Source organism: Podarcis liolepis (genome assembly GCF_965112155.1).
Source record: "Podarcis liolepis genome assembly, chromosome: 14".
In the NCBI taxonomy this organism is placed as follows: domain Eukaryota; kingdom Metazoa; phylum Chordata; class Lepidosauria; order Squamata; family Lacertidae; genus Podarcis; species Podarcis liolepis.
In genome coordinates, this window is record NC_139569.1 from 2857973 (window position 1) to 2883692 (window position 25720).

Genomic DNA, 25720 nt, shown 5'->3' on the forward strand with positions numbered 1-25720 from the left:
GCGGTGCCTATTTATCTACTTGCACTTTGACGTGTTTGACGTGCTTTCGAACTGCTAGGTTGGCAGGAGCAGGGACCGAGCAACGGGAGCTCACCCCGTCGCGGGGATTCGAACGGCTGACCTTCTGATCGGCAAGCCCTAGGCTCTGTGGTTTAACCCACAGTGCCACCCGTGTCCCATAAATGGAATAGAATCATAAAACTTTAGAGTTGGACCTCAAGAGCCATCTAGTCCAAACCCACTTAGTGCAGGAAGGAAGGAAAATATTGAATAAACGTCTTTCTCTGTGTATGTTTGTGGTTTTCTCTGTGCAGGACAGCTTGGTCTATTTGCTGAATCGTGACCAGCACACCGTCGGCCAGAGGACTCAAGCCAGCAAGCCCAGCATCAGCCTCTCTGCTCCGGACATCCTCCCCCTCCATTGCACCATCCGGAAGGTCAAGGCGTCCGGCCGCTCGAGCCACCGCCCGGAGGAGAAGCTGGTCCTGGAGCCCATCGCCGGGGCGGCCGTCTCCATCAACTTCTCTGAGGTGGGCAGGACGGCGGCTCTCCACCACGGCGACCTCATCTCCCTCGGCCTCTACTACCTGCTTCTCTACAAGGACCCCGTGAAGACGCAGCCGCTGCCCGCCCAGACCCTCATGAGGCTGAAGGCCGCGCGCCGAGCCTCCGAGCCTGAGCTGCCCTCCACCTGCAAGGTCTGCGGCAGCCAGGCGAGGGACAAGGGCTCGTCGGCCAAGAAGGCGCCCGCGCCGCCGCAGGGATCCTCTGGGCGGAGGGGAGGCCGCCGGAAGCTGCAGCTGGAGTTTGACAAGGCCAGCGAGGACCTGCTGTTGCGGAGGATCATCACGCTCATCGAGCCCACCAGCGACGACCACAAGCTGGCGCCCGCCTTCCTCCTCTGCCTCTGCGTCCAGCACTCGGCCGGCCACTTCGGGCCCGGGGAGTTTGGCCATCTCCTCCTCAAGTTGGCCAAGATGATACAGAGGACCGTGTGGGTCAGTATATATTGGATATACAGTCATACCTCGGGATAAATATGCTTCAGGATAAGTATTTTTGGGTTGCGCTCCGCAGTGACTTGGAAGTAACGGAGCGTGTTACTTCCGGGTTTCGCGCATGCACAGACGGTCAAAATGATGTCACGCGCATGTGCGGAAGCAGCGAAATCCGACCTGCTCCGACGCAGTCTTATATTCTATTTAGGGTGCGAACGGGGCTCTGGAACGGAGGTACCACTGTATTGTGGGATGTGATACATAAGTAGCAGTCAAGTACAACATTCCTCGTTTTCCTAGAGTGGACTTGCAAGGGGATGGATGGTCCAGCCAGTCGGAACTTCCTGTTTCCTCCTGGACTGGGACATACCTCCTCTGGCATGTGACTAGAGGTGGGCGTGGCCTTACCTGTCCAGGTAACAAAAGCACAAGGTACACAGCCCTCCTCCCTCCTTCTCAATCTTCCTTTCGTCGTGTGAACTGCTGTGACTGCCAGTCTGCACTCACTGAGATTAACCCCCTATATGGGGTAGACCCACATGTATATACTTTGTAACTAAGTCTGCCTTCAGGGATCCAACTGTGAACTGATGATGTGAGTAAACTTCTTTTATATACTTTGCACAAGATTGTGGTGCGTTTATTATTTTAAGAGAGATATAAGGGGACTTACCAGGAACCTAATATTGAGAGGCTTAAACAAACCCGCAACCAGCTACCCGCTGTGCGTTTAGAGGGGAATGTTAAAACTCTGCTAAGTTATAGAACTTGCCTGCGCAAGTTAGGAAGGATATTAATAAACAGTATATCTTCTCCTGCCTCCCTGAACATTCCCACATATATAATTGAATCTCTCTCCTTCTTTCGGTCGAAGAGAGCAGGGCCTTTTTAGTGGTGGCTCCCCGTTTGTGGAATGCTCACCCCGGAGAGGCTTACCTGGCACCATCATTGCATGTCCTCTTTAACCAGGCCTGAAGATTGGTTGTCCTTCTGCAAATCTCTGGGTTTCCCTGCTGCAAATGAACACTCACTACGGGAGGAGGGATGGGGAGTTTATTGTGAGATAACGTGGCTAGCAAGCAAAATTGGGACTGGCTGTGCAGATTTGGGCACTTTCTCATCTTCACAGTGTCAGTGATATTCATGCCCTTTCCCTTTCTTTGTTTCCTTCCTCGATTCCAGGAGAAAACAAACGAACTAGCCGAGAAACAATCGCAACAGTAAGTCTTCTGCATCCAGGATTTCCGCTTCTTTCTGCGAAAAGTTGCTTCCAAATAAATGTGCATGTAGGTTTCGGTTTGCATGCCGCCCAAACCAAGCTCTGTGTCATCCTGGGGGGTGAGGAGGATGCCTATAAAATATAGCATGCAAATGCATCATATAAGAAGCAGTATTTATCTTAAAGGCGGTGTCTTGACTCATGCAAAGCACATGATAAAAGGGCCTGGTTCTCACAGTACAGCAAGCCATGGTTTATCCGTGCTTTGTGTGAATGCCTGAACCTAGTGCAGCAGACTAGCCCTGTTTTGTTTTCTGGTAAGAAATTGCAGTGCGATGTCATCGGTCGTTGCTGTTCTTGCTAATTATTCACAGCCTGGAGAAAATGGAGAGAGATCGTTTCTTTTTCCTACCACTAGAACTATTGGACATGTAGTGAAGCTAGATTGGAAAATTCTGGGTGAATAAAAGAAAATTTCCTTTTTATCTATTCCGAATCTTCTGACATTCAGATCCAACTCCCAAGAGATAGCCTTTAATATGAACATTTCTTAATTAAATTTGCTTCTGCGGTTGCATAACCATTCTGGACAGAAATACAACCTCGGTTTTCGAGCGTCTCGGAAGCAGAATGATTCAGAAGCCGAAAACCGGGAAGTAATTGCTTCCATTTTTGAATGCGCCTCGGAAGTTCAATGGCTTCCGCTGCGTGTTTTTCCATTTTTTCAATGGATTTTGCCAACCGTCCATTGATCCTTGGTTTTCGAACGTTTCAGAAGCCGAACAGTCTTCCGGAACGGATTACAGTCGAAAACTGAGGTTCCACTGTACTTCCTCCAAGAGAGGGAATAAAAAAGGGGTTGGAGTGGAGTAAAGTGGCTGGTGTCCAGATCTGTATTCTGCAATTCTGCTCAAGTGCAGAAAGGCTTCAGAGACCCCAGAGGGATTTAGGATTTAGCATCCACTTAAACCCCTAGGAGAACCTTCAAACATCACCCAAAGGTCACAGGAACCAACGTCACGAACCTGCGTCCCCTTCCCTCCAATGCCTGGCCACACACAACATACAAGGCCACCTCCTGTGATTCCTAATTCAAACCCTAGAGTCCCTGATACTTGTCTATCTGTTTGTTTATTGCATTTATTTATTGCATTTATAAGGGACACGGGTGGCACTGTGGGTTAAACCGCAGAGCCTAGGACTTGTCGATCAGAAGGTCGGCGCTTCGAATCCCTGCAACGGGGTGAGCTCCCATTGCTCAGTCCCTGCTCCTGCCAACCTAGCAGTTCGAAAGCATGTCTAAGTGCAAGTAGATAAATAGGTACTGCTGTGGTGGGAAGGTAAACGGCGTTTCTGTGTGCTGTTCTGGTTCGCCAGACGCGGCTTAGTCATGCTGGCCACATGTCCCAGAAGCTGTATGCCGGTTCCCTCGGACAATAAAGGGAGATGAGCGCCGCAACCCCAGAGTCGGTCACGACTGGACCTAATGGTCAGGGGTCCCTTTACTTTTATTGCATTTATCCCACCCTTTTCTCCAGGGAGCTCAAGGTGACCCCAACCTCATTTAATCCCCCCAACAGCCCTGTGAGGTGGGCTAGGCTGAGAGGCAGTAACCAGCAGTAACCAGCCGTGCTTCACGGCTGAGCACGGCTAACTGCTACACCACGCTGCCTCCTACACTGCAAATTTTGCTTCAGTTGCATAATCCACCTGGGTTGCAGAATGCTGCTTGCCTTGGCACGGAATTAGGGTTGACCGCCTTACAGAAGCCTGATCACTTCTTGCGGTTGTTGTTCCACTCGATGCTGACAAACGGAGTGTGGAAAGGACAAATGTCTCTGTGCGCTAAGTCCGGCCTTTTTCGGTCTCCTTTTCTTTGTGTTTATTGTCGCCTTATCTTTTTTGCACAGCAACTCAGCCAGGCTCTCCTAGTGTCCTTTATTTGCTCGGTTGCATTCCTCCTCCAATTCCTTAACAACCCGGGAAGGCATCTGATGAGAGAAGGAGGGGACTTGATTAAGACAATCCATTCAGACAGGGTTGAATTATTATTGCGGCAATCTATATGTAAAGCAAAAACAAAAAGCAGTGCTTCGGTGCAAGGGAAAGAATAAAACCAGATCCAGATTTCCTTGTCCTCTTTAGATAATTGGCTCAGTCTTAATATAAGGGAGCAGCGCTGGTGTGCGCAGTCTCTCTCTGGAGCCTATCATTTTGGTGAAATGATCCCATATGATTTTATTTATTCTTTTGGAATAAACAACCAATCTTGGCGCCTGGAGACTGGAGAGACTGTAAGGAAATGCTGGTGGGAAGAAGAGGGGCATATCCTTCTGAAAAAGAAGGCTGTTTCTCAGGAAGCTGGGGTTTAGCAGAGCCATGTGGTGCAGTGGTTAGTGCAGCCTACACCAACATCTGGCACGCTCCAGATGTTTTGGACTATAGTTCCCAAGTGCCCCAAATTTTCCCCAGGAACCTCAGGCGGAATAGCCATCCCTGCACCGGTTGAAACCCTTCCACGTTGTTCCACATCCTACTTGTGCAATTTCAACTTCATGTGCTTGGCAGCTGGCCGGCTGAACTCGCCCAAATTAAATGCAGAGAGCTTAAAAGCTCTTTGGGGGCAGCTTTCTCCCTAAGCTCTCCGCCTTGCTTCCCGGGCTCTGGGAGGCTCCTGCAGAAACCCAGGGCGGTTGTGTGAGATCTTGCGAGGGTCTCTCAGAGCCTGGTGAGCAAAGTGGAGGTTCAAAGATCTGCTTGGAGAGGGGTGGTGTTGTGCTTGTGCGTGAACTGCGTCCCTGTAGCTCTGCCGGGATGCCTCTCAACTCTGCGCTTGTCTCGTCAGCCAGGATCCTGCGTCTCTCTCCCGCTTCACCATCAAAGACCTGCTGCCCGACTTGCAGCACGTCCTTTTCTGGATGTCAAACTCCATCGAAATCCTCTACTTCGTCCAGCAGAAATCCCCGGTTTACATCCAGAGCATGGAGGAGGAGCTGGACATGAAAGGTGTTTTTATTACGCTTTTAGATTGGTTGGAGTGGGTGGCGTCAGGGCTGGATTTAGGTTTGATGAGGCCCTAAGCTACTGGGGGTAATGGGGCCCTTTATATGTCCAGCTGTCCTTTGTCAACGCGGGTGGCGCTGTGGGTAAAACCTCAGTGCCTAGGACTTGCCGATCGTATGGTCGGCGGTTCGAATCCCCGCGGCGGGGTGAGCTCCCGTCGTTCGGTCCCAGCTCCTGCCCACCTAGCAATTCGAAAGCACTCTTAAGTGCAAGTAGATAAATAGGGACCGCTTTATAGCGGGAAGGTAAACGGCGTTTCCGTGTGCTGCGCTGGTGCTGACTTGCCAGCTGCAGCTTTGTCACGCTGGCCACGTGACCAGGAAGTGTCTTCGTATGGCACCGGCTCATGGCCTCTTGAGCGAGATGAGCACGCAACCCTAGAGTCGGACATGACTGGCCCATACGGGCAGGGGTACCTTTACCTTTTACCTTTGTCAACAACAAATTGTCGCTGTTTTTTGTGTTGAATATATGCTAGTATATGATAATTTATGGACCTAATAGGTATCTCAAGCCATTTGCACATGTTACTCCCCTTCCTCCTCCTGGACACCTAGTTTTCTGTGGGGTGGTGGGGTTGGTATGGAGGACCTCTAAGCCACCTAAGTCCCAACCTGCAGCCTGCTGTGGCTCAGCCCTGACATGGGTGGGCAAGAATCAGGCTTCTTGATTCGCTCCCTCTGAAGACGAGCAGGGAGGGCGTCCAATGGCAGCTCAGATGAGTTTTACAGGTCCAGAGGGACACCCATGGGAGCCTTTTATCAGGGTGGGGGGCAGAAGTTGGACGGGGCTGTTGCCTTCCTGCCTGGTTGGAAAGAAGGGGTGCTTTTGGATGGCTGGACAGGCTTTCTCTCTATTTCTGCAACTCTTGTTACCCGAAGGAGGCCATAAACCCGGTCGGTTTAAAAGCTTAGCAAACTTCACTGAGTTATTTCACATACGCAGAGTCGTGGGAGTCTCTCCGTCTTCACATTTGTGGAGTTGGCCGTGTGGCTCTTTCTGTGCCAGCTTGGAACCCCTTCACATTCTCTGTCTTTTCCTGGCGCATTAACCTAATGCGATTTGTAAAAAATGATATTTAAATTAATTGCTTTATGGGATTATTAAGTGTGTTCACCTCTCTGGGTTCCTGCAGCAAAAGGGGCGGTTTGCAAACGTGAACAATAAATAAACACATTAAGGTTTTGGCCTCTGAATGCGAGGCTTTTTGGGTAGAGCTGCAGAGGTGCCTTTTCTCGAGGAGCAAATGCTCAGCCCCAAATGTTGGGCTCAGCCCTCCTCCTCCTTTCTTTTTCCTGTCTCCCTTTTAGGATCCAAGGAATCTCTCATTTCCCTGACCATCACTGCCAGCGAAGAAGCCATGACGGTCCTTGAGGAAGTCATTATGTATACCTTCCAGCAGTGTGTCTATTACATCTCCAAGGTAAATATATGTCCCTGCTGCTTCCAGGGAGCTGTGGGGGTGAGGGCTGCTTCTCCTGACCGAGGTCCAAAGACTGGAAAATCCCCCCATATTAATTTTATTTATTTGATGAAATGTCTGTGCCGCTCCAGCGTAGAAATCCTCAAAGCAGTCTATGAAAAGAATAAAACAGTGAGGTTGTTAGTCAGACCAGTTAAAACATTTGAACATTAAAAACCAGCAATAAGCTAAAACACACACCAGCATTCTCTTCTTTTTCTTGTCGTTGTTATTGTTATTATTAATTATTATTATAATTATTAAATTTGTATCCATCCTATACCAGTCAATCTCAGGGTGGTTCACAACACAAAATTACAATATAAAAAATATGTAACGCATTCTAGGTATCTGGGTAAAGGTAAAGGGATCCCTGACCATTCGGTCCAGTCGTGGACGACTCTGGGGTTGCGATGCTCATCTCACTTTACTGGCCGAGGGAGCCGGCGTTTGTCCACAAACAGTTTTTCTGGGTCATGTGGCCAGCATGATTAAGCCGGTTCTGGCAAACCAGAGCAGCGCATGGAAACACCATTTACCTTCCTGCTGCAGTGGTACCTATTTATCTACTTGCACTGGTGTGCTTTCGAACTGCTAGGTTGGCAGGAGCTGGGACAGAGCAACGGGAGCTCACCCCGTCGCGGGGATTTGAACCACCGACCTTCTGATCGGCAAGCCCTAGGCTCTGTGAAAAGGTTTCTTTAGCAGGTGGCGGAGAAAAGACAGCGAAGGTTGCCACTGCTTGGTGTCTATCGGTGGGGAGTTCCAAAGTGCGTAGGTGCCGCCGGTCTAAAAGATCAGACTCCTTACAGCCGAGGAAGGGGTATTATGTGGATCAGTTCCTAAGATCAAAGTGGTCAAGAGGGTATGCATGGGGCAAGGCGATCATGCAGGGAGACTGGCTTGCGGTAGACGGAAGGATGGACATTTCTGAATGCAAGGCAACCCCACCCTGCAAGCAGAAATCAAGCCTGTCAGGGAGAAGGTTAATGTGGATCTCCGCCTGTCATTTGAAAGTGGCCCTTTTCGCTGTTGCCTTTGCCAAACCAACCTTTCTGAGGAGGAAGAAAATGAGGTCCATGTATCACGGTCTTTACCCAATGTTGCAGACCTCCCCAGGAGCACCCAAGATTGCTTATTTAGCTCAAATCATTCCCCAGTTGCAGTCAGAGGCACAGACTCTCTCAGCCATTGCAGAGCTCATTCTGCCCCCCCCCCCCATGCAGAGAAACGGCTGTGTCTCCAGGCCTGGTCCTCGGCTGCACACATGGCTGGCACCGCGCAAGGAGAAAGTGTCTCCTTGCAGATGCAGCCCTGCGCATCCTGCACTGCACCACAGGCGCAGCCAGCCGTGCATGGCAGTGGTGATGTCACGGGAAGAAGGGGAGAGGGAGGGAGATCAGATCGGAGGGGGGCAACTTCCAGCAGCGAAGACATGATACACCTGAAGACATGATACAATACATACGCTTTTGGGTAGACATCGAGAAGTCAGCAAAACACAGGGCTTGTCTTTTTAATCTCCTGTTTGCAAACTGTAGGGACGTGGGTGGCGCTGTGGTCTAAACCACTGAGCCTCTTGGGCTTGCTGATCAGAAGGTTGGTGGTTCGAATCCCCGCGAAAGAGTGAGCTCCCGTTGCTCAGTCCCAGCTCCTGCCAACCTAGCAGTTCGAATGCACACCAAAAGTGCAAGGTACCTCGGGTTAAGTACTTAATTCGTTCTGGAGTTACGTTCTTAACCTGAAACTGTTCTTAACCTGAAGCACCATTTTAGCTAATGGGGCCTCCTGCTGCCGCGGCAGCACCACAGCGCGATTTCTGTTCTCATCCTGAAGCAAAGTTCTTAACCCGAGGTACTATTTCTGGGTTAGTGGAGTCTGTATGTAACCCAAGGTACCACTGTAGATTAATAAGGTACCGTTCCTGCGGGAAGGTGTGAAATTTGAAGTGTAAACTCCTCGAAGGCAGGGGACTCCTCGCTCTCCCCACCTGCCTGCTTGCTCCTTTGCAAAGCTCCGAGTACCTGGCTTGCGACGCTCTCGTCTCGAGCGCCAGGCATCTGGCCAAGAGGAACCTCTCGCGAAATGAGTCAGGTCTCGCAGCCTGGAAGGCCAGAGAAATGAGCACTTTTACTGGAAGGGTGGGGAAACACTTTCCGAGATGCTATATTTGGAGGGGTGACTGCCTTTCGCCAGTTCTGGCACACATTCAGCAAGCCTCCAGGTTGGAAAGCTGCCTGTTCTTTCCTTTCTCAGCTTTTCCTGGTGTCCTTCCCACTCTCATCTTAATTTTTATTATTATTATTATGAATAAAGCAAGAAAAGCGACTCAAGGGGAAAATGCCACGCAGGGTTAACAAAACCCTCAATAGTATACTCCACGCTGGTGCAATAAAAATAGAATGATATGACTATTGATTTCAAGCCCAGAATAAAACGAAAACCCACGACTGTTGTGGGTTGAGATGAATCTTAAAGAGGAATAATATGCTATAGTATTGAATTAACCAAAATCCATTGATTAGCAGAGGGAGGGGACAAACTGTTTTCCTCTTTATTGACATGTGTTAACACAATCAAGCCAGACAGCTGCAAACTTCTCGTTCTTTCCATCTTGGCGATTGGTCCAATATTCCAGCCATCTCCATATCTGCCTTCCCTGCCCTCTCTCACTGCAGACTCACTGTAGGCCACTGGCACGTATAAAAAAATGCATTTCTGAAAATTAAAAATGTATGAAATATATGGCACAGCAATAAAACTGCTAGCATATTTGCAAAGCTAAGCAGGGTCCAGTATGGTTTTGAATTGGAAGGGGATCCATGTTTCGAGATTCCTGTATTGCAGAGTCCCTTCCAGCGCTACATTTATATGATTCCAGTCCTGGTTTATTGCCTACCCTACAATACTCTTCTGTGTCTGAGGCTTTTCATAGAATCATGGAATTGTCAAGTTGGAAGGGACCTCGAGGGTCATCTAGCCCAACCCCTGGCAACCTGAGCGCATCTTAGTTTAATTTGTGTGCCACCCAATTATATATTTTTTTTTAATTTCAGAAATGCAACTTTCCCAAAATGCCAGATTTGCACAAAAGAGCTGTCAAAAGCAAAAGTTTGAAAAAGGTGTGTGTTTGTTGCTCCAAGCCAGGAATCCTGAGGCCTGTTGTGGGTGCAGATATAATAATAATAATAATAATAATAATAATAATAATAATAATAATAATAATAATAATAATTTATTTATACCCCACCCACTCTGGACGGCTTCCAACAAAATATTAAAATACAGTAATGCATCAAACATTAAAAGCTTCCCTAAACAGGGCTGCCTTCAGATATCTTCTAAAAGTCTGGTAGTTGTTCTCTTTGACATCTGGTGGGAGGGCGTTCCATCTAGATAAATAGATGTTGTTTAGTCGTTTAGTCGTGTCCAACTCTTCGTAACCCCATGGACCAGAGCACGCCAGGCACTCCTGTCTTCCACTGCCTCCCGCAGTTTGGTCAAACTCATGTTGGTAGCTTCGAGAACGCTGTCCAACCATCTCATCCTGTGTCGTCCCCTTCTCCTTGTGCCCTCCATCTTTCCCAACATCAGGGTCTTTTCCAGGGAGTCTTCTCTTCAAATGAGGTGGCCAAAGTATTGGAGCCTCAGCTTCAGGATCTGTCCTTCCAGTGAGCACTCAGGGCTGATTTCCTTCAGAATGGAGAGGTTTGATCTTCTTGCCGTCCATGGGACTCTCAAGAGTCTCCTCCAGCATCATAATTCAAAAAGATAAATAGATACACACACACACACAAATATCTAGATAAATAGATACACACACACACACAAGCTGCAACGCTTCTCCAGCGCTACGTGGGACCAAAGTGGGTCACTCGCCCCTCCTCAGAACATTTGGTATGAGAAGTTCAGAGCTGAGCCGCCCTTTCTCTCTCCCCGTCCCTGTCCAGTCTCTGTACGTGTCTTTGCCACCCTTGTTGGACTGCAACCCCTTCCAGAGCGAAGGGCGAGAGGGCTGGCTCTCTTCCCCGCCTCTTCCCGAGGAGATACGCAAAGTGGTGTCGACCTACCAGGCCAGCTTGGACCTCCTCCGCCAGTATGAGGTGCACCTCGAAATCAGCTCCCAGATGTTTGCCTACCTGTTCTTCTTCTCCAACACCCTCCTCTTCAACCAGCTGATGGAAAAAGGTGAGTGGTGGGAGGAGCTTCCAAATGGGAGGTGTGGGGTGTGAAACACGGAGGAGTCAAATGCAACATTCCTAAAGTGGACAAGGTTAGACATGAAGAGGGATGCTTGTCCAGCCAGTAAATAAACTTCCAGTTTCCTCCTGGGCTGGGACAAACTTCCTCTACAGGTGAGCAGAAGTGGGTGTGACCTTACCTGTGCAGGTAACAAAATAGCACAGGGCAAGGCAGCCATCTCTCTCTCTGACTCCATTCCTCAAAGAAGCAACATCTCCTCAGCCTGAGATGCTCTCTTGGTTTCTAGCCAAGAGAGGACAAAGGAACTATCTCCTTATGGGATAGATTCCATGTGTATATACAGTGGACGCTCGGGTCGCAAACATGATCCGTGCAGGATGCACGTTCACAACCCGCGGCGTTCGCAACCAGCAGTGACGCATCTGCACATGCGCGGGTTGCGATTCGGCGCTTCTGCGCATGCACAAAGCACAATTTAGTGCTTCTGGGGATGCACGACCGTCAAAACCCAGAAGTAACCCGTTCCGGTACTTCCGGGTTTCGGCGGTCCATAATCCAAAAAAACGCAACCTGAAGCGTCTGTAACCCGAGGTATGACTGTATTTTGTAACTTAAATCTGCCTTCTGGGATCCATTTGTGAACAGAACGTGTGAGTAAACTCTCTTATACAAGACTGTGTCATGTCTATTCTTTTTAGGAGGGAATAAAAGGGGAATTACCAGGAAACTTATTTTAGAGGCTTATGCAAGCCTGGCAAACCTATCTGCTGTGTAAGTTTAAAAAGGGGTGTGTGTATTACTCTGCTAAATCATAGAACTTGTTAACACAAGTTGGGAAGGATGTAATTAAACAATATATCCTCTCCTGCCTCCCTGAACATTCCCACAGGAGGACCAAGGATGCTGGCAAGAGATCATCATCATTGTCATTTTACTTATACGCCCCCTTTCCATTGTTAAAACAATGCTCAAGGAAGCATGGTCTGGAGACGGGGATCTGGAAAGAGATTTAATTCTATCAAGGTTTAATTGTTTCATAATTATTGTTCCGCACACCCTCTGCTTTTAGCTGTCAGGGGAAAAGGAGGGGTACAAATTAATTAATTAATTAACTAATCAATCAATCAATTAATAAATAATTAATTCAATAAGTAAATGAAATAAAATCTAAGAAGCGTTTGTAAATTATTTGAAATGGAAAAACCTGGCGGAAATGAGGATCTCAAGAGCATCGTGGGGTCAACTGGGCAATCTGACAAAGCACATCCGAAGCTGGTGATCCTTCCATGACCTTCCTCTTCTTCTCCTCCCCTTCCTCTTCCTCCCCAGGCTCCTCCTTGGGCTGCTTCCATTGGTCGAAAGGCGTGAGAGTCCGTGCCACCCTTCGGCTGCTCCTGGAATGGGCACAGCGTGTGGGCTTTGGGCAGCTGGCGGACGAGTTCTTTGGCAAGCTCTCCAGCGTGGCCAGCCTCTTGGCCATGCCAAACTCCCAGCTGGCACAGGTGAGGAGCCCTTGGCCTCAAAGGGGCATGTCCAGTTGGGCAGTCCAGCAGGGGGAGTTTTATGTGCCCACGGCCACCGTCTCGTGAGTACGGTTGCCAAGTCCCCAGGGGCTGACCCAAAGTCTCCAGGCTTGTCTGCTTACCACTTGCAGGTGGCAGGATGGACGGAGGGGGCTTGACTCTCCAGCTGGGCGAGGGCGCCTTAAAAAAAATAACTTAATCGAGAAGGCTGCCTGCAGCTTGCAAGCTTCACCCAGCAGGAGCTGGATGCAGATTATTGTATGGCCTCAAACGGGGCAGAAGTGTCCTGCCCTCCTCACCTCTCCCAATTAACTTCCATCTCTTATTGCATAGTCTTTCTGGGGGGTAATGCTCTCCTCCCCTCCCTCTTCCCCTCTCCCAATTAATCTCTATCTTATCTATCTCTACCTCTATCTCTGCAAATTACTGCATAGTCTTTCTGGGGGGGGGGTAATGCTCTCCTCCCCTCCCTCTCCCCCTCTCCCAATTAACCTCTATCTCTGGAAATTATTGCACAACCTTTCGGGGGGTTGATGCTCTCCTCCCCCCTTCCCCCACCCAATTAACCTCTATCTTTGGAAACTTTTGCAACCTTTCTGGGGGGTAATGCTCTCCTCCCCTCCCTCTCCCCCTCTCCCAATTAACCTCTATCTCTGGAAATTATTGCATATTTCTGGGGTGTAATGCTCTCCTCCCCTCCCTCTTCCCTTCTCCCAATTAACCTCTATCTCTGCAAATTATTGCATAACCTTTCTGGGGGGTGATGCTCTCCTCCACTCCCCCTTAGTGGAGCAGGTGTGGTGGGGCAGGAGGAGGAGGTGTGGAAGGCCTTGACCAGGCATAGGCAAACTCTGCCCTCCAGATGTTTTGAGACTACAATTCCCATCATCCCTGACCACTGGTCCTGTTAGCTAGGGAGGATGGGAGTTGTAGTCCCGAAACATCTGGAGGGCCGAGTTTGCCTATGCCTGGCTTTGACTCTCCACCATCCCAACCTATCTCTCCCTCCTCTGCCACCTGTTCTTTGCTCTCCAATCTTGCAGCTTCTCCTGCCTCTGACCCTCATCTTCCTGGCTCTCCCAGATCACTGATCCTTTCCTCCAAGACAGTCTCCAAACCCCCTTCTCCCGGTGCCCGCTCAGCAGTCTCTGGCCACCACCTCTCAGTGTCCAGCCAGTCCCCTAGGTCTCAGGTTTGGTCTCTGAAATCTCAGCGTCTAAGATCCTCACAATCCCGTGATGTTGGCAGCGCCCGTCTGAGGGTGGGCTAGCCACCCAGTGAGCATTCCTCTGCAACACCTCACCCGTCCCTCTCTTGCTTTGCTCAGATGACCTGGCCTGTGCTGAGAGCCGAATTCCCTGCCCTCAATCCTGCCCAGCTGCACCACATCCTCACCCAGTACCAGGCCTCGTCTGACATGGGATGTGTACCAGCCTGGCAGCCCAGCAAGGAGGATAGCCTGGCAGCCTTCAGGACAGGTAAGATCAGGCACGGCCGGGTTGCCCGGCGAGGGATTCTGTCAATGGGGGAATCACAGAAGGGGAGAGTCAGAAGGGGCAATGGGGGAAATGCTTAAAGAAACAATGTGTATGCCATGGGTAGGCAACCTAAGGCCCAGGGGCCGGATGCGGCCCAATCACCTTCTAAATCCAGCCCACAGATGGTCCGGGAATCAGCGTGTTTTTACATGTGTAGAATGCATCCTTTTATTTAGAATGCATCTCTGGGTTATTTGTGGGGCCTGCCTGGTGTTTTAACATGAGTAGAATTTGTGCTTTTATTTAAAATGCTTCTCTGGGTTATTTGTGGGGCTTAGGAATTCATTCATCCCCCCCAAAAAATATAGTTCAGCCCCCGACAAGGTCTGAGGGACAGTGGACTGGCCCTCTGCTGAAAAGTATGCAGTTCAATTGTCCCCATTTCTCTGCCACTGAAAATGAAATGGGGCGGACTTCAGGGCTGATTGGATGCCCACCCGTCGTCACCAATTACATTCCTGCCTTGATGGGGGCTGGACTAGATGACCCTCCGTGTCCCTACAATTCTACGAATCCCTGACACCCCCAAGCAGGGCTGGGGAAGTCCCCTTTCTGAAACCCTCTGCCAGTCTTTCAAAAATACGAAAACACTTCAGAAAAGAAAATCTCAAGTCGAGTGAGGACCCGATGCAGCCCTAACCGTGCTTGGTGGGAGGGGGGCACAGATTACTGGCTGATTCTTGTGGGAACGGGGGACGGAACGGAGCGCTCTGGGAAAGGTCGTCGCAGCCGAGACCTTGAACGGGAGCACTTACTGCAACATTTTGCTGTGGGTCCCAGGCGTAGCTTCATATTTCATAGGTGAAAGTCATTTTGCAGCGCTGACCAATCCGCTTGGCTCGCTCCCCTGCTCCCCCCCCCCCAGCGCACGTTTTGATTAATGGGAGACATTTGAGGGGCACATTGCTCAGAGAGAGGCGAGTGCCGCATGCGGTCTTCGCACCGTTTGCGCACAAGGGAAACGGCACCAGCCACAGCCTTTGCATGCGCTCTTGTCTCGGAGCACGGATGCCCATCGTTCCCCACAGAGCTTTTAGGGCGAAAACAGGAGGCTGCTGAAATATCATGGTGGAAACAAGCATTCCCCTGCCAGGAAAGGCAACCTTTTAAATCAACATTTGGGGAATGATTTTGTGTCAAGTACCCAAAGCGATCGGCAGAGAAGCCTCATCCGGGCCAAAGCAATTAGACTGAAAGATGGAGACAGGGCGGCCGATTTCTGCTTCCTTGGCTGGTTTAGGCGGGGCTGGAAAGCGGTTCTCCTGTCCCATGCCAACGGGGAGTGTGTGGTAGCACCCCTCCAAACAGCACAGAGGATTCTGGGGCACATAATAATAATAATAATAATAATAATAATAATAATAATAATATTTTATTTATAGCCCACCCTCCCCAGCCAAAGCCGGGCTCAGAGCGGCTAGCAACAATAAAGAAACACAGCATTCTAAAAATCAGTTCATTCTAAAATCAATTCAGAATCAAATTAACGGCAACCATTGGGCTAGAGTTCTATGAGGATTACAGAAGGAGAGAGGGGTCAGACTGTGCTTTGGCCAAAGGCCAGGCGGAACAGCTCTGTCTTGCAGGCACTGAGGAAAGATGTCAAGTCCTGCAGGGCCCTGGTCTCTTGTGACAGAGCGTTCCACCAAGTCGGAGCCAGTACTGAAAAGGCCCTGGCCCTAGTTGAGACCAGTCTAACCACCTTGCGGCTTGGGACTTCCAAAGTGTTGTTATTTGTGTACCTTAAGGTCCTCCGTGGGGCACACCAGGAGAGGCGGTCCCGTAGGTACGAAGGTCCTAGGCCGTATAGGGCTTTAAAGGGTAAAGGTAAAGGGACCCCTGACTATTAGGTCCAGTCGTGGCCGACTCTGGGGTTGCGGCGCTCATCTCGCTTTACTGGCCGAGGGAGCCGGCGTACAGCTTCCGGGTCATGTGGCCAGCATGACGAAGCCGCTTCTGGAGAACCAGAGCAGCGCACGGAAATGCCGTTTACCTTTCCGTCGGAGTGGTACCTATTTATCTACTTGCACTTTGACGTGTTTTTGAACTGCTAGGTGGGCAGGAGCAGGGACTGAGCAACAGGATCTCACCCCGTCACGGGGATTCGAACCGCCAACCTTCTGATCGGCAAGCCCTAGGTTTTGTGGTTTAATCCACAGTGCCACCCGCGTCCCTTAAAGGTTAAAACCAGCACCTTAAACCTGACCCTGTACTCCACTGGGAGCCAGTGCAGCTGGTATAGCACTGGATGAATGTAAGGAGTATCGCCATGGGATTCTGCACCCGCTGGAGTTTCTGGGTCAGTCTCAAGGGCAGCCCCACGTAGAGCAAATTACAATAATCAAGTCTGGAGGTGACCGTTGCATGGATCACAGTGGGACGGGGGGGGGGGGCTTTCTGGTTGCATCACAAAAACCCAAAACTCACGCATTTGCTTCCGCCACAACGGGCTTTAGATGACATCCTGGAGTCCTTTGACAGCCACCCGCCAATCATGCTGCCCAGTGGAGGGTTCAAGGTAGACCTGGAGGCTGAACACCTGGACGACAACATTTACCAACACTTCCTCTACATCCGCCACTTCCTGTGGAGCTTGCGCAGCAAAAGCCCCCACCCCAGTGACTCGCCCGAAGCGGAGACCCCCAAGGTAAAACTCTTTTGCCTTTCCAGAATCTTGAGGGTTTGGTCTCACATCTTTGAGATATAAGAAGGGCCGTTGCAGGGAGGGAACCACCAGAGCTGGACCTCAGTGTCCAGGCTGAACAATGGGGGTGGAGACGCTCCTTCAGGTCTACTGGGCCGAGGCCGTTTAGGGCTTTCAAGGTCAGCACCAACAACACTTTTGAATTGTGCCCCAAAACGCACTGGGAGCCAATGTAGGTCTCTCAGGACCGGTGTTATATGGTCTTGGCAGCCATTCCCAGTCCCCAGTCTAGCTGCCGCATTCTGGATTAGTTGTAGTTTCCGGGTCACCTTCAAAGGTAGCCCCACTTAGAGCACATTGCAGTAGTCCAAGCGAGAGATAACCAGAGCATGCACCACTCTGGTGAGAGGAGGAGTTTGGATTTGATATCCCGCTTTATCACTACCCAAAGGAGTCTCAAAGCGGCTAACGTTCTCCTCCCCCCCCCCCCACAACAAACACTCTGTGAGGTGAGTGGGGCTGAGAGACTTCAGAGAAGTGTGACTGGCCCAAGGTCACCCAGCAGCTGCAGGTGGAGGAGCGGGGAAGCGAACCCGGTTCACCAGATTACGAGACTACCGCTCTTAACCACTACACCACACTGGCTGGTATTTCATGCTAGCTCATCCTGAACTTGGAGGAGAAGCAGGAAGGAAGTAAAGCCCAAAAGGAAGTAGTCTAATTTACCAACAAGGAGCTTCTAAGAAAGGAAGAATCAGGGAGGAGAAAGGACAGGCTGCCTTTTCTGTCTGTCGCTCCTCTACCGGTTCAGCTAAATCATTTCATGTGGTGTGGCTTAGTTTACACACCCAATCCTTGCTATGCCTGAGGGCTGTCTGGGCAAGATCCAAAATGATCTTCCTACACAGGGCCACCAAGATCTCCCCGCCACCCCCCTCTGCCCCACGTTTTGCAGAACATGTTGAGAGCTGTTGAGATGGGGGGGGGGATGCATTGGATTGTTTGCAAACCTGTGGATGTGAGATACACACACACACACACACACACACATTTTTCTTGATTTTTAAACATATTTTTAAACACATCAGTTCCAACAGTCATACAACATATCTCACATCTTTTACAATATTTTTGACTTCCGTCAACACCTCTGGTGATTTTCCATTCTTTATCACTTATTCTGCCTTTTTTAAATTTCCTATTACACTTAATTATCCTTAACTAATCATTCTTTTTGTAGTCTTTCTTGCAATATTTCAAATAATCCACCTTAATCCTTAATCCACCTTCTTGCAGTCCTGTTCATCCCAATTACTTTTCAGATAGTTCATATATTTACCACAGTCTTCTAAGAATCTCTGGTCCCTCAGCTTTTGAATCCTTCCTGTTAAATTATCTACTTCTGCAGTCTCGGACGTGAGATTTTCAGTGGGGTTCACCCCGCTGGTAGAGAGTTGAGCAAAAGGGCAAGTCTTTTCTTCTCCCCCCCCCCATCTGAAATATTGTGGCTCCTTCCGTCGCCCCAGGGCTCACACCCAACAAGCAAACCAGCTGCCACTGCTGCTGCAAGCCCAACATGAAATCCAGCAGCGATTCTGAATAATTGAAAACCAGTCGAGGGCTCAAATTCCAAGGTGTGCGCATGTTAAACCCCCACCAGACTTGCGCCTGCAGCTGCTCATCGCCTTTCCTTCAACACCACCTGCCTGTTTCTGCAGAGTGTCAGCAAAGAAATCTTCCTATTACCTGAATTGGGAAGGAAAACGATATTGTCCACATTCTCCCCAGGGTTGTGGGTTCGCCTGGTTGTGAAATCAGCACCCACACATGTTCAGGTCAAGGCAACAAATGCAGCTTGCAGTTCTCCACTTCAGGGTGTCAGCTGGCCAGCCAGTCCCTCTTGCAAGAGAGTCCATTCCACTCTTGATAATATGATAATCTTTATTGTCATTGTCCCATACAGAACAACGGAATTGAAAAAAAAAAATCTACACCAGACATTCAAAAACCCACAAGCCTGCTATCCCAGCCTGGTTAGCCCCCTAAAAACTCTGATACCCCATAATTCAATACAACATACTCCCGTAGAGACTACCTTACACTGCGTTTAAAACCCAAATCGCATTTGGATAGAAACTGTTTCTCAGGCGGCTAGTCCTAGTCTTTATAGCCCTGTACCTTCTTCCAGAGGGCAGAAGCTGAAAGAGATCATTTCCGGGGTGCGCACTATCCTGCACTATCTCTGCAGCTTTCTTATGGCACCTGGAAGCATAGATTTGATCCAAGGTGGGAAGAGTGCGCCCAGACTCTGCTAACCCAGAAATAGTACCGCGGGTTAAGAACTTTGCTTCAGGATGAGAACCGAAATTGTGCTCTGGTGGCGCGGCAGCAGCAGGAGGCCCCATCAGCTAAAGTGGTGCTTCAGGTTAAGAACAGTTTCAGGTTAAGAACGGACCTCCGGAACAAATTAAGTACTTAACCAGAGGTACCACTGTACAATGGTAAAATGCCATCAACAGGTCCTCGGAGAGATTGTTTTTCTGGAGGATTCTCTGTTGCTGCAACTCGGTTCGTAGTAGCGGAAGCTGCGAGAGTTTTGCAAAGCGAGACAAGGGGCGCCGCGGCGCTCTGTTTATGCAGGTGGTCGAAATTTGCTTTTCTTCCTGCTGAGTTTTAGTTATCTCAGGTGGAATTGTGATTGCTTTTCTGAGCAGCCCTTAAAGGGCTGTGTCTGACAGGCACCAAGGGAAAAGGGGCTCCCTCTGAGTCTGGCAAATCTCTTCCTATCGATGACCCCATGATGGCACCTACTGGGAGCCACCTGCTGGCACTCGAGACCAACTTGTCCTCGCTTTGCCTGATCTCCAATTGCAGCCCTTCCTGGCCTTTATTGAAAGCCTCCCTGGGCTGACGCTTCAGAGAGACAGAAGCCAATGCGAGGGATTAGTGCTAATTCCCTAACCTGAAAGCGAGGGGATGGAACGACGGCGGAAAGCTCCTTAGCAGGGCTAAGACGGGGAGAGTTAGCCCTCGAACTCGTGGGCATCCAATGAAGGAAGCTGAAGATTCGGGACGGAGGAAAGCAAGTCCTTCTTCACACATCTCAGAGATGAACTGTGGAACTCCCTCCCACCAGAGGTGGATTTCCCTTTCCATGGGTTGTAGAGAGATTAGAACAGGTTCGATGGTGCCTTGCATGTCCTGCATTTTGGGTCCAGACCTTTCCCTCTTCTTCCCATCGAGGAGGATGAGGATGCTTTGAAGGCTCCACTCTTCTGTAGCATCTGGGCTGGCTGCCCCTCTGCTACGGAGCCAGGTTCACAGTCCTTGTATTAATTGACAAAGCCCTGAACAACTTAGGGGCTGGATGCCTCAAAGACCACCTGAATCCTTCTATCCCACCCTGGCAGGTTCATCCGACTACAACATGAAATGCAGCAATTAGTGTCACCAGCCCAGTCCTGTGGAACTCTCTGCCACAGGAGATTCAGCAGGCACCTTCTGTTCCAAATTTTCAATGCCTCCTGAAAACGTTTCTGTTCTGCCAAGTTTACGCGAGCAATTAGGAACAACCAGAATTCAACGGCTGGGTTGCTCACCAGGGCAAGGAGATTTGAGCGATCCTGGCCCTACTGCACAAACTGCCAGTTTCTGGGCCCAAATCAAAGTGCTGTTATAGCACGTATTTTGTGTTTTATGCCGTTAACCTCCCTGTGGTTTCTTGATGAAGGCTGGTATATATATTTAGTAAATGGCAATAATAACCTCTGCACAATAGTTAGCTGATTTCTGATTTTAACATTCTTTTTCAATATGGTCTTCATGGTTCTCCTGTATGGCTGTAGTAAACTGCTGCGACAGCTTTCCCTCCATGAATTTCAGGATATAGACATTTCATATAAGTAAAAGAGAGACTGACGCCTCCTCTTTCACTGTATCTCCCTGTTAAAGACAGATGCCATCGGCTGCCAAACCACCCCCCAGGCGGACTCGGAGGCAGAGGTGACGGGGCGTTCCTATGCCCGGGCGAACTGGCAGCGCCGCAGACCCGTGAGCTGCGTGGAGCCCAGGGCAGCTGGGGGTCCCTCTCCTGTCCCACCAGGCGCCAACGGTTCTGCCGGGGATAACGAGGCTTGTGAGCTGCGGCTCCAGGAGAGTCTCCACCAGCTCCACCTGCAGGCCTCCCAGGGGAAGGGCAGCATCTCATCGGCGCCAGCAGACGCCTCCTGCCTGCTGACCCCGCCCAACACACCTCTGACCTTTGACCCAGCGGGCCTCGAACTCACCCCAGAGGCCACCCCCGGAAAGGCCACGGCGGACCCTCGGAGGAACGGCCTCAGCGGCACCAAAACTACGACCCTTGAAGGTAGGAAACGAAGAGCCGCTTTCTGGGGCAAGCGAGTTGAACCTTTCCAGGAAGGCTGTTATAATAATTGGGAGTGTGTTTCTGCCGAATTATTCTGTTGAGAGTTATTGCAAACTGTTACATCTGAATGGATTATCAAATACAGTGGAACCTCGGTTTTTGAACCTAATCTGTTCCGGAAGACCGGCTTCCGAAAAGTTTGAAAACTGAGGATCAATGGGCTGGCTGCAAAGTGAAGGGAGAAAAATGAAAAACGCTGTTCAGAAGCTGTTTTGCTTCCGAAATTGTTCAAAAACGGAAGCATTCACTTCCCGGTTGTCGGCGTTCGGGTTCCAAATTGTTCAGCTTCCGAAGCGTTCAACAACTGAACTTTGTTGTATTTATTAGATCTGTAAATAGCAGAAAAACTAATCACATTGCAGTAATCTAGTATTGAAGCAGCAAAAACATGGAACTGCTTGTGACCAGGAATGGCCATGGCTCTCAGACCAGGGACAGAGCTGGCTGCAGAAGCAGCCCCCCAACTGCAAACTTGCTCCTTCGGGGGGAGGGCAACCCCACCCGGGGCAGCCGACGGACCACTTTCTTGGGCACAAGAGCGACGCAGTGCCTCCGTCTTGCTAGGATTCGAGCTTCGCTTGTTTTTCTTCACCCATTTTGCCCCTGAATCCACACGGTGATGCCCCGGCGTCTGTGTGGCCTCACCTGGTCTGGACACTGGTTTTGGTCTCCCTGTCCCACGTAGCAAGGGGTGCTGGTCCCCGTGGCTTAAGCACAAACGCTCCCCAGAATTCCCCAGCAAGTAAAACAGGAGGGAGGGAGGTTCCAGCATTAGCATAGGGGTAGTTTTCTAGAATCATAGAATCATAGAGTTGGAAGAGACCACAAGGGCCATCGAGTCCAACCCCCTGCCAAGCAGGAAACACCATCAGAGCACTCCTGACATATGGTTGTCAAGCCTCTGCTTAAAGACCTCCAAAGTAGGAGACTCCACCACACTCCTTGGCAGCAAATTCCACTGTCAAACAGCTCTTACTGTCAGGAAGTTCTTCCTAATGTTTAGGTGGAATCTTCTTTCTTGTAGTTTGGATCCATTGCTCCGTGTCCGCTTCTCTGGAGCAGCAGAAAACAACCTTTCTCCCTCCTCTATGTGACATCCTTTTATATATTTGAACATGGCTATCATATCACCCCTTAACCTCCTCTTCTCCAGGCTAAATATGCCCAGCTCCCTTAGCCGTTCCTCATAAGGCATTGTTTCCAGGCCTTTGACCATTTTGGTTGCCCTCCTCTGGACACGTTCCAGTTTGTCAGTTTCCTTCTTGAACTGTGGTGCCCAGAACTGGACACAGTACTCCAGGTGAGGTCTGACCAGAGCAGAATACAGTGGCACTATTACTTCCCTTGATCTAGATGCTATACTCCTCTTGATGCAGCCCAGAATTGCATTGGCTTTTTTAGCTGCCGCGTCACACTGTTGGCTCATGTCAAGTTTGTGGTCAACCAAGACTCCTAGATCCTTTTCACGTGTACTGCTCTCAAGCCAGGTGATATGATACATGTGGGGAGGTTTTTTTCTCTCCCCCCAGAATGGGACCGCCCACCCTGCAGGCTGAAGTGATGCCAACCTCTCAGAGGCGCTGGTGCTCTAGGGCAGATGGGGTGCTGCCTCACCAACCTGCCTGCCCTATTACTTCAGGGATATCCAAAGGCAACACGACGACCAAGTACAACGATGGGATGTCAATATAAACTCCTTATATAATCTCTACAGAACATGAAACAATATGAAATATGCACTCTCTGCAAAACCAAATAAACAGAAATCTGAAAGTCACAAATTACGCACTCTTGATGGATTCTCTTGAAAACATAGAACCAAATAAACATAAGTCTTATAGGTCTCTGAAAGTCTTTGTGGGCTATGCAAGTCTCTGAGAGAAGCAGTAGGTCAGATTCTTATCTGGTGAAAACAAGCTGTAAATATTAATATGTATAGACCTCCCTTCGCCTGAGGATCCGTCTCGGCGATTCCCTTTGTTTAATTCACCAGGGAGAAGGAGGAAGATGGGGGGGGCAGACGGGACTAGAATTCGTTGGCTTTGCTTGTCGTTGGCTCTGGCGCCCCCTGGTGGTGGGCTCCCTGCCTCCTGCCCTACCAGTTGCCTTCTAGGACTCTTGCCTAGGCTTGCTTTGCAAGAGCTGTGGCTCACGAGGCAAGCCCATCGGTGGGCAGTTCCCGTCCGCGTTGGAATTGCAGCTCCTGGGAGGGAACTGGAGGTAGACGGGAGTCCATTTCAGTTGCCAAATCCTCTCCCAGCCTTCGGCAGCGAAATGCAGAGTGTTACCACCTTGTGCTCCCGCCTCTGAGTCACTGGGTGGAAGCAGCTGGGAGCAGCCCTTGCCAAGTTCATTGGCAGCTCAAGCTGGGTTGGGTTGGGCCCAGTGGCTTCTGACGCTTGGCCTCTGAGATCCCATTTATTTCACAAAAACAGCTGCACTTTGAGGGCTCGCTGCAGCCTGCGCAAGCTCCCAGCGCTGGTTGTGTGCACTTGGTCAGAAGGTCCTTACAGTTTAAATGTGATTTACAGCCGATTTACCATACTGCTGACAGCAGCGAAAGAGTGTATTGCTCACAGAAATGGGAAAATAAAGACCATTGACCACTGGGTCAGGAAAACCTGGCCAACAATAAAACTTACATATGAGAGAAACACTTGCCGATTCCTCACAGGCGTTTGGTTTGCCACTTTGAGAACGCGACGCTGGACTAGATGGGCCCCGGGCCTGATCCAGCAGCCTCTTGTTCTTGTATCTAGAAGGTGTTGCTTGCAAGGAACAGACAGACTCACAAACCGCCTTCCTTCTGACCCCAGGCTCTTCGCCAACACCCTACGACTTTCCAACGCCAGCCTCTTCGAGCCGCAGCTCGGCCGCGGACGATTTTTGCTACGTCTTCGTCGTGGAGCTGGAAAAGGGGCCCATCGGCTTGGGAATGGGGCTGATCGACGGCCTGGTGAGTTTCTCGCTCTCCCAGCTTCAGTCGCTTCCGGTCTGCTGCCAAAGAAGGGCTGGTAGGGAAAGCTATGCAGATGGAGAGATACACAGCTCCCGCCATCACCATCCCGCCCTTGTCCATGCTGGCTGCTGGGACCAAGGGGAATTTGGAGCCCAACAAAATCTGGAGGGCACCCCCACGTGAGCCAGCCCTGGTCCATGCAGAGACTAGTATCAGGTCTCCAGGGTTTCAGCCCTGCTTGGAGACACCAGGGGTTGACCCTCTGGCCTGCAAAGTACACCCCCTGCCCCTGAGCTACGTCGAGCTTCTTCCATGGGCTAAAATGGTCCCTGGCCAACTTCTTAGGAAGGCGTCTGGTTGTGTTGCTGTAGATGAACCAGGGCATTCATTCTCTCTGTGCTCCTTCCAACGGTCATTCATCGTTGAGTCACTTCTGCAGATGCACAACCCGACTGATTTTCACCAGGCACTGCGGTCGTCTGCAAGGGGCAGGGTTGATGTTGTCATGTTTGCAGTAAAATAAATAAGGCGGTGTGGCGATCACACAGGGTCCCCGCTGCAACCAACCAGTTACTCTCGGGTGAAACACTGTTCAGTCAGTTGTTAAAAGTGAACCAAAAAACAAGTTTATTTTACAGACATTAACAAGTTTATGGTTTCTCAGATAATATTCCTGTCAGTATCTTAACTTTAGTTTCTTTACCGGCCTATACCTTCATAATACCTTCTGACTGATCATCTCAACTGTTTGACTGACTCCTCTTAACAAATTCTCTCACTCTCTCCCACCAGACTAGCCCAACCCCCAGACTTTTCTTATCTGTCTCTTTTAACTCCAGACTGTCTTCTCAACAACTCTAACTCTACTCCCCCCCCAAAAAAAACCCTCAGTGCTTAAATATTATACACAGTTAACTCTGCCTCCCATGGGTTAGTCATTTTACAATTAGTTAACCCTTTCCTTATGAACCCAGTATGATGTCACACACATAGGAGGGCAAATGCCATAGGCGGGTCTTTGGGTGGCTTCAAAAGCCAGGGCAAAGAGGAAGCTGTGCAGTGAAGGCGCCTGGTGCCCCTCCCCAGGGAGGGAGTCCCACAGTGGGGCCGCCACAGAGAAGGCCCTCTCCTAGGTCACCACCCCCTTCTGAGCCTCTGAGGGAAGAGCCAGGACAGGAGGGATTCATTCACCATAGCACCCGAGGGAGTCTGGAGGGGAGAGGTGACCTTTCAGGTCTTTGCATCCTGAGTTGTTCAGGGCTTTAAACACCAACAGGAGCCCCTTGAATTGAGCCTGGAAAGGAATTGCCAATCAGTTGCAAGAAGACATGGCAAGAAGGCAGCCCAGGAGTTTCCCAGTGAGACCGTCCAACAGTGGGCTCCTGCAAACGCCTCCATCCATTGGCGAGAGCGCTGGCGTTGACCTCTCTGCTGACTCCCGCTTTGCCTTCTCTCCCCCCATCCTCTTCAGCACACGCCCTTGAACTCCCCCGGGATCTACATCCGAACTCTGATCCACGACAGCCCTGCAGCAGCAGACGGCAGGCTCTCCATTGGGGACCGGATCCTGGCTGTCAACGGCACGAGCCTCATTGGCTCTGATTACCAGAGGTAGGGAAAGAGGAGGGAGGCTTGGTGGGGGTGGGGAAGGAGAGGGGCTGCAAGGTGGACCCCTGATTATGTGG

The 25720-nt window shown here is 50.2% G+C and overlaps 1 protein-coding gene across 4 annotated transcripts in view; it reads left to right on the forward strand.

The window, feature by feature from the left end:
• RADIL (Rap associating with DIL domain) overlaps positions 1-25720 on the forward strand; it is a 72826-nt gene that overhangs the window by 45054 nt on the left and 2052 nt on the right. For all 4 annotated transcript variants that reach the window (XM_083474688.1, XM_083474691.1, XM_083474690.1 and 1 more), the window contains 11 exons: positions 315-998; positions 2181-2218; positions 5063-5223; positions 6591-6703; positions 10693-10930; positions 12275-12447; positions 13796-13946; positions 16463-16653; positions 20602-21016; positions 23893-24032; positions 25507-25646. In XM_083474688.1, coding sequence (XP_083330814.1) covers positions 315-998; positions 2181-2218; positions 5063-5223; positions 6591-6703; positions 10693-10930; positions 12275-12447; positions 13796-13946; positions 16463-16653; positions 20602-21016; positions 23893-24032; positions 25507-25646 — 2444 coding nt within the window. The remainder of the gene's footprint in view (positions 1-314; positions 999-2180; positions 2219-5062; positions 5224-6590; positions 6704-10692; positions 10931-12274; positions 12448-13795; positions 13947-16462; positions 16654-20601; positions 21017-23892; positions 24033-25506; positions 25647-25720) is intronic.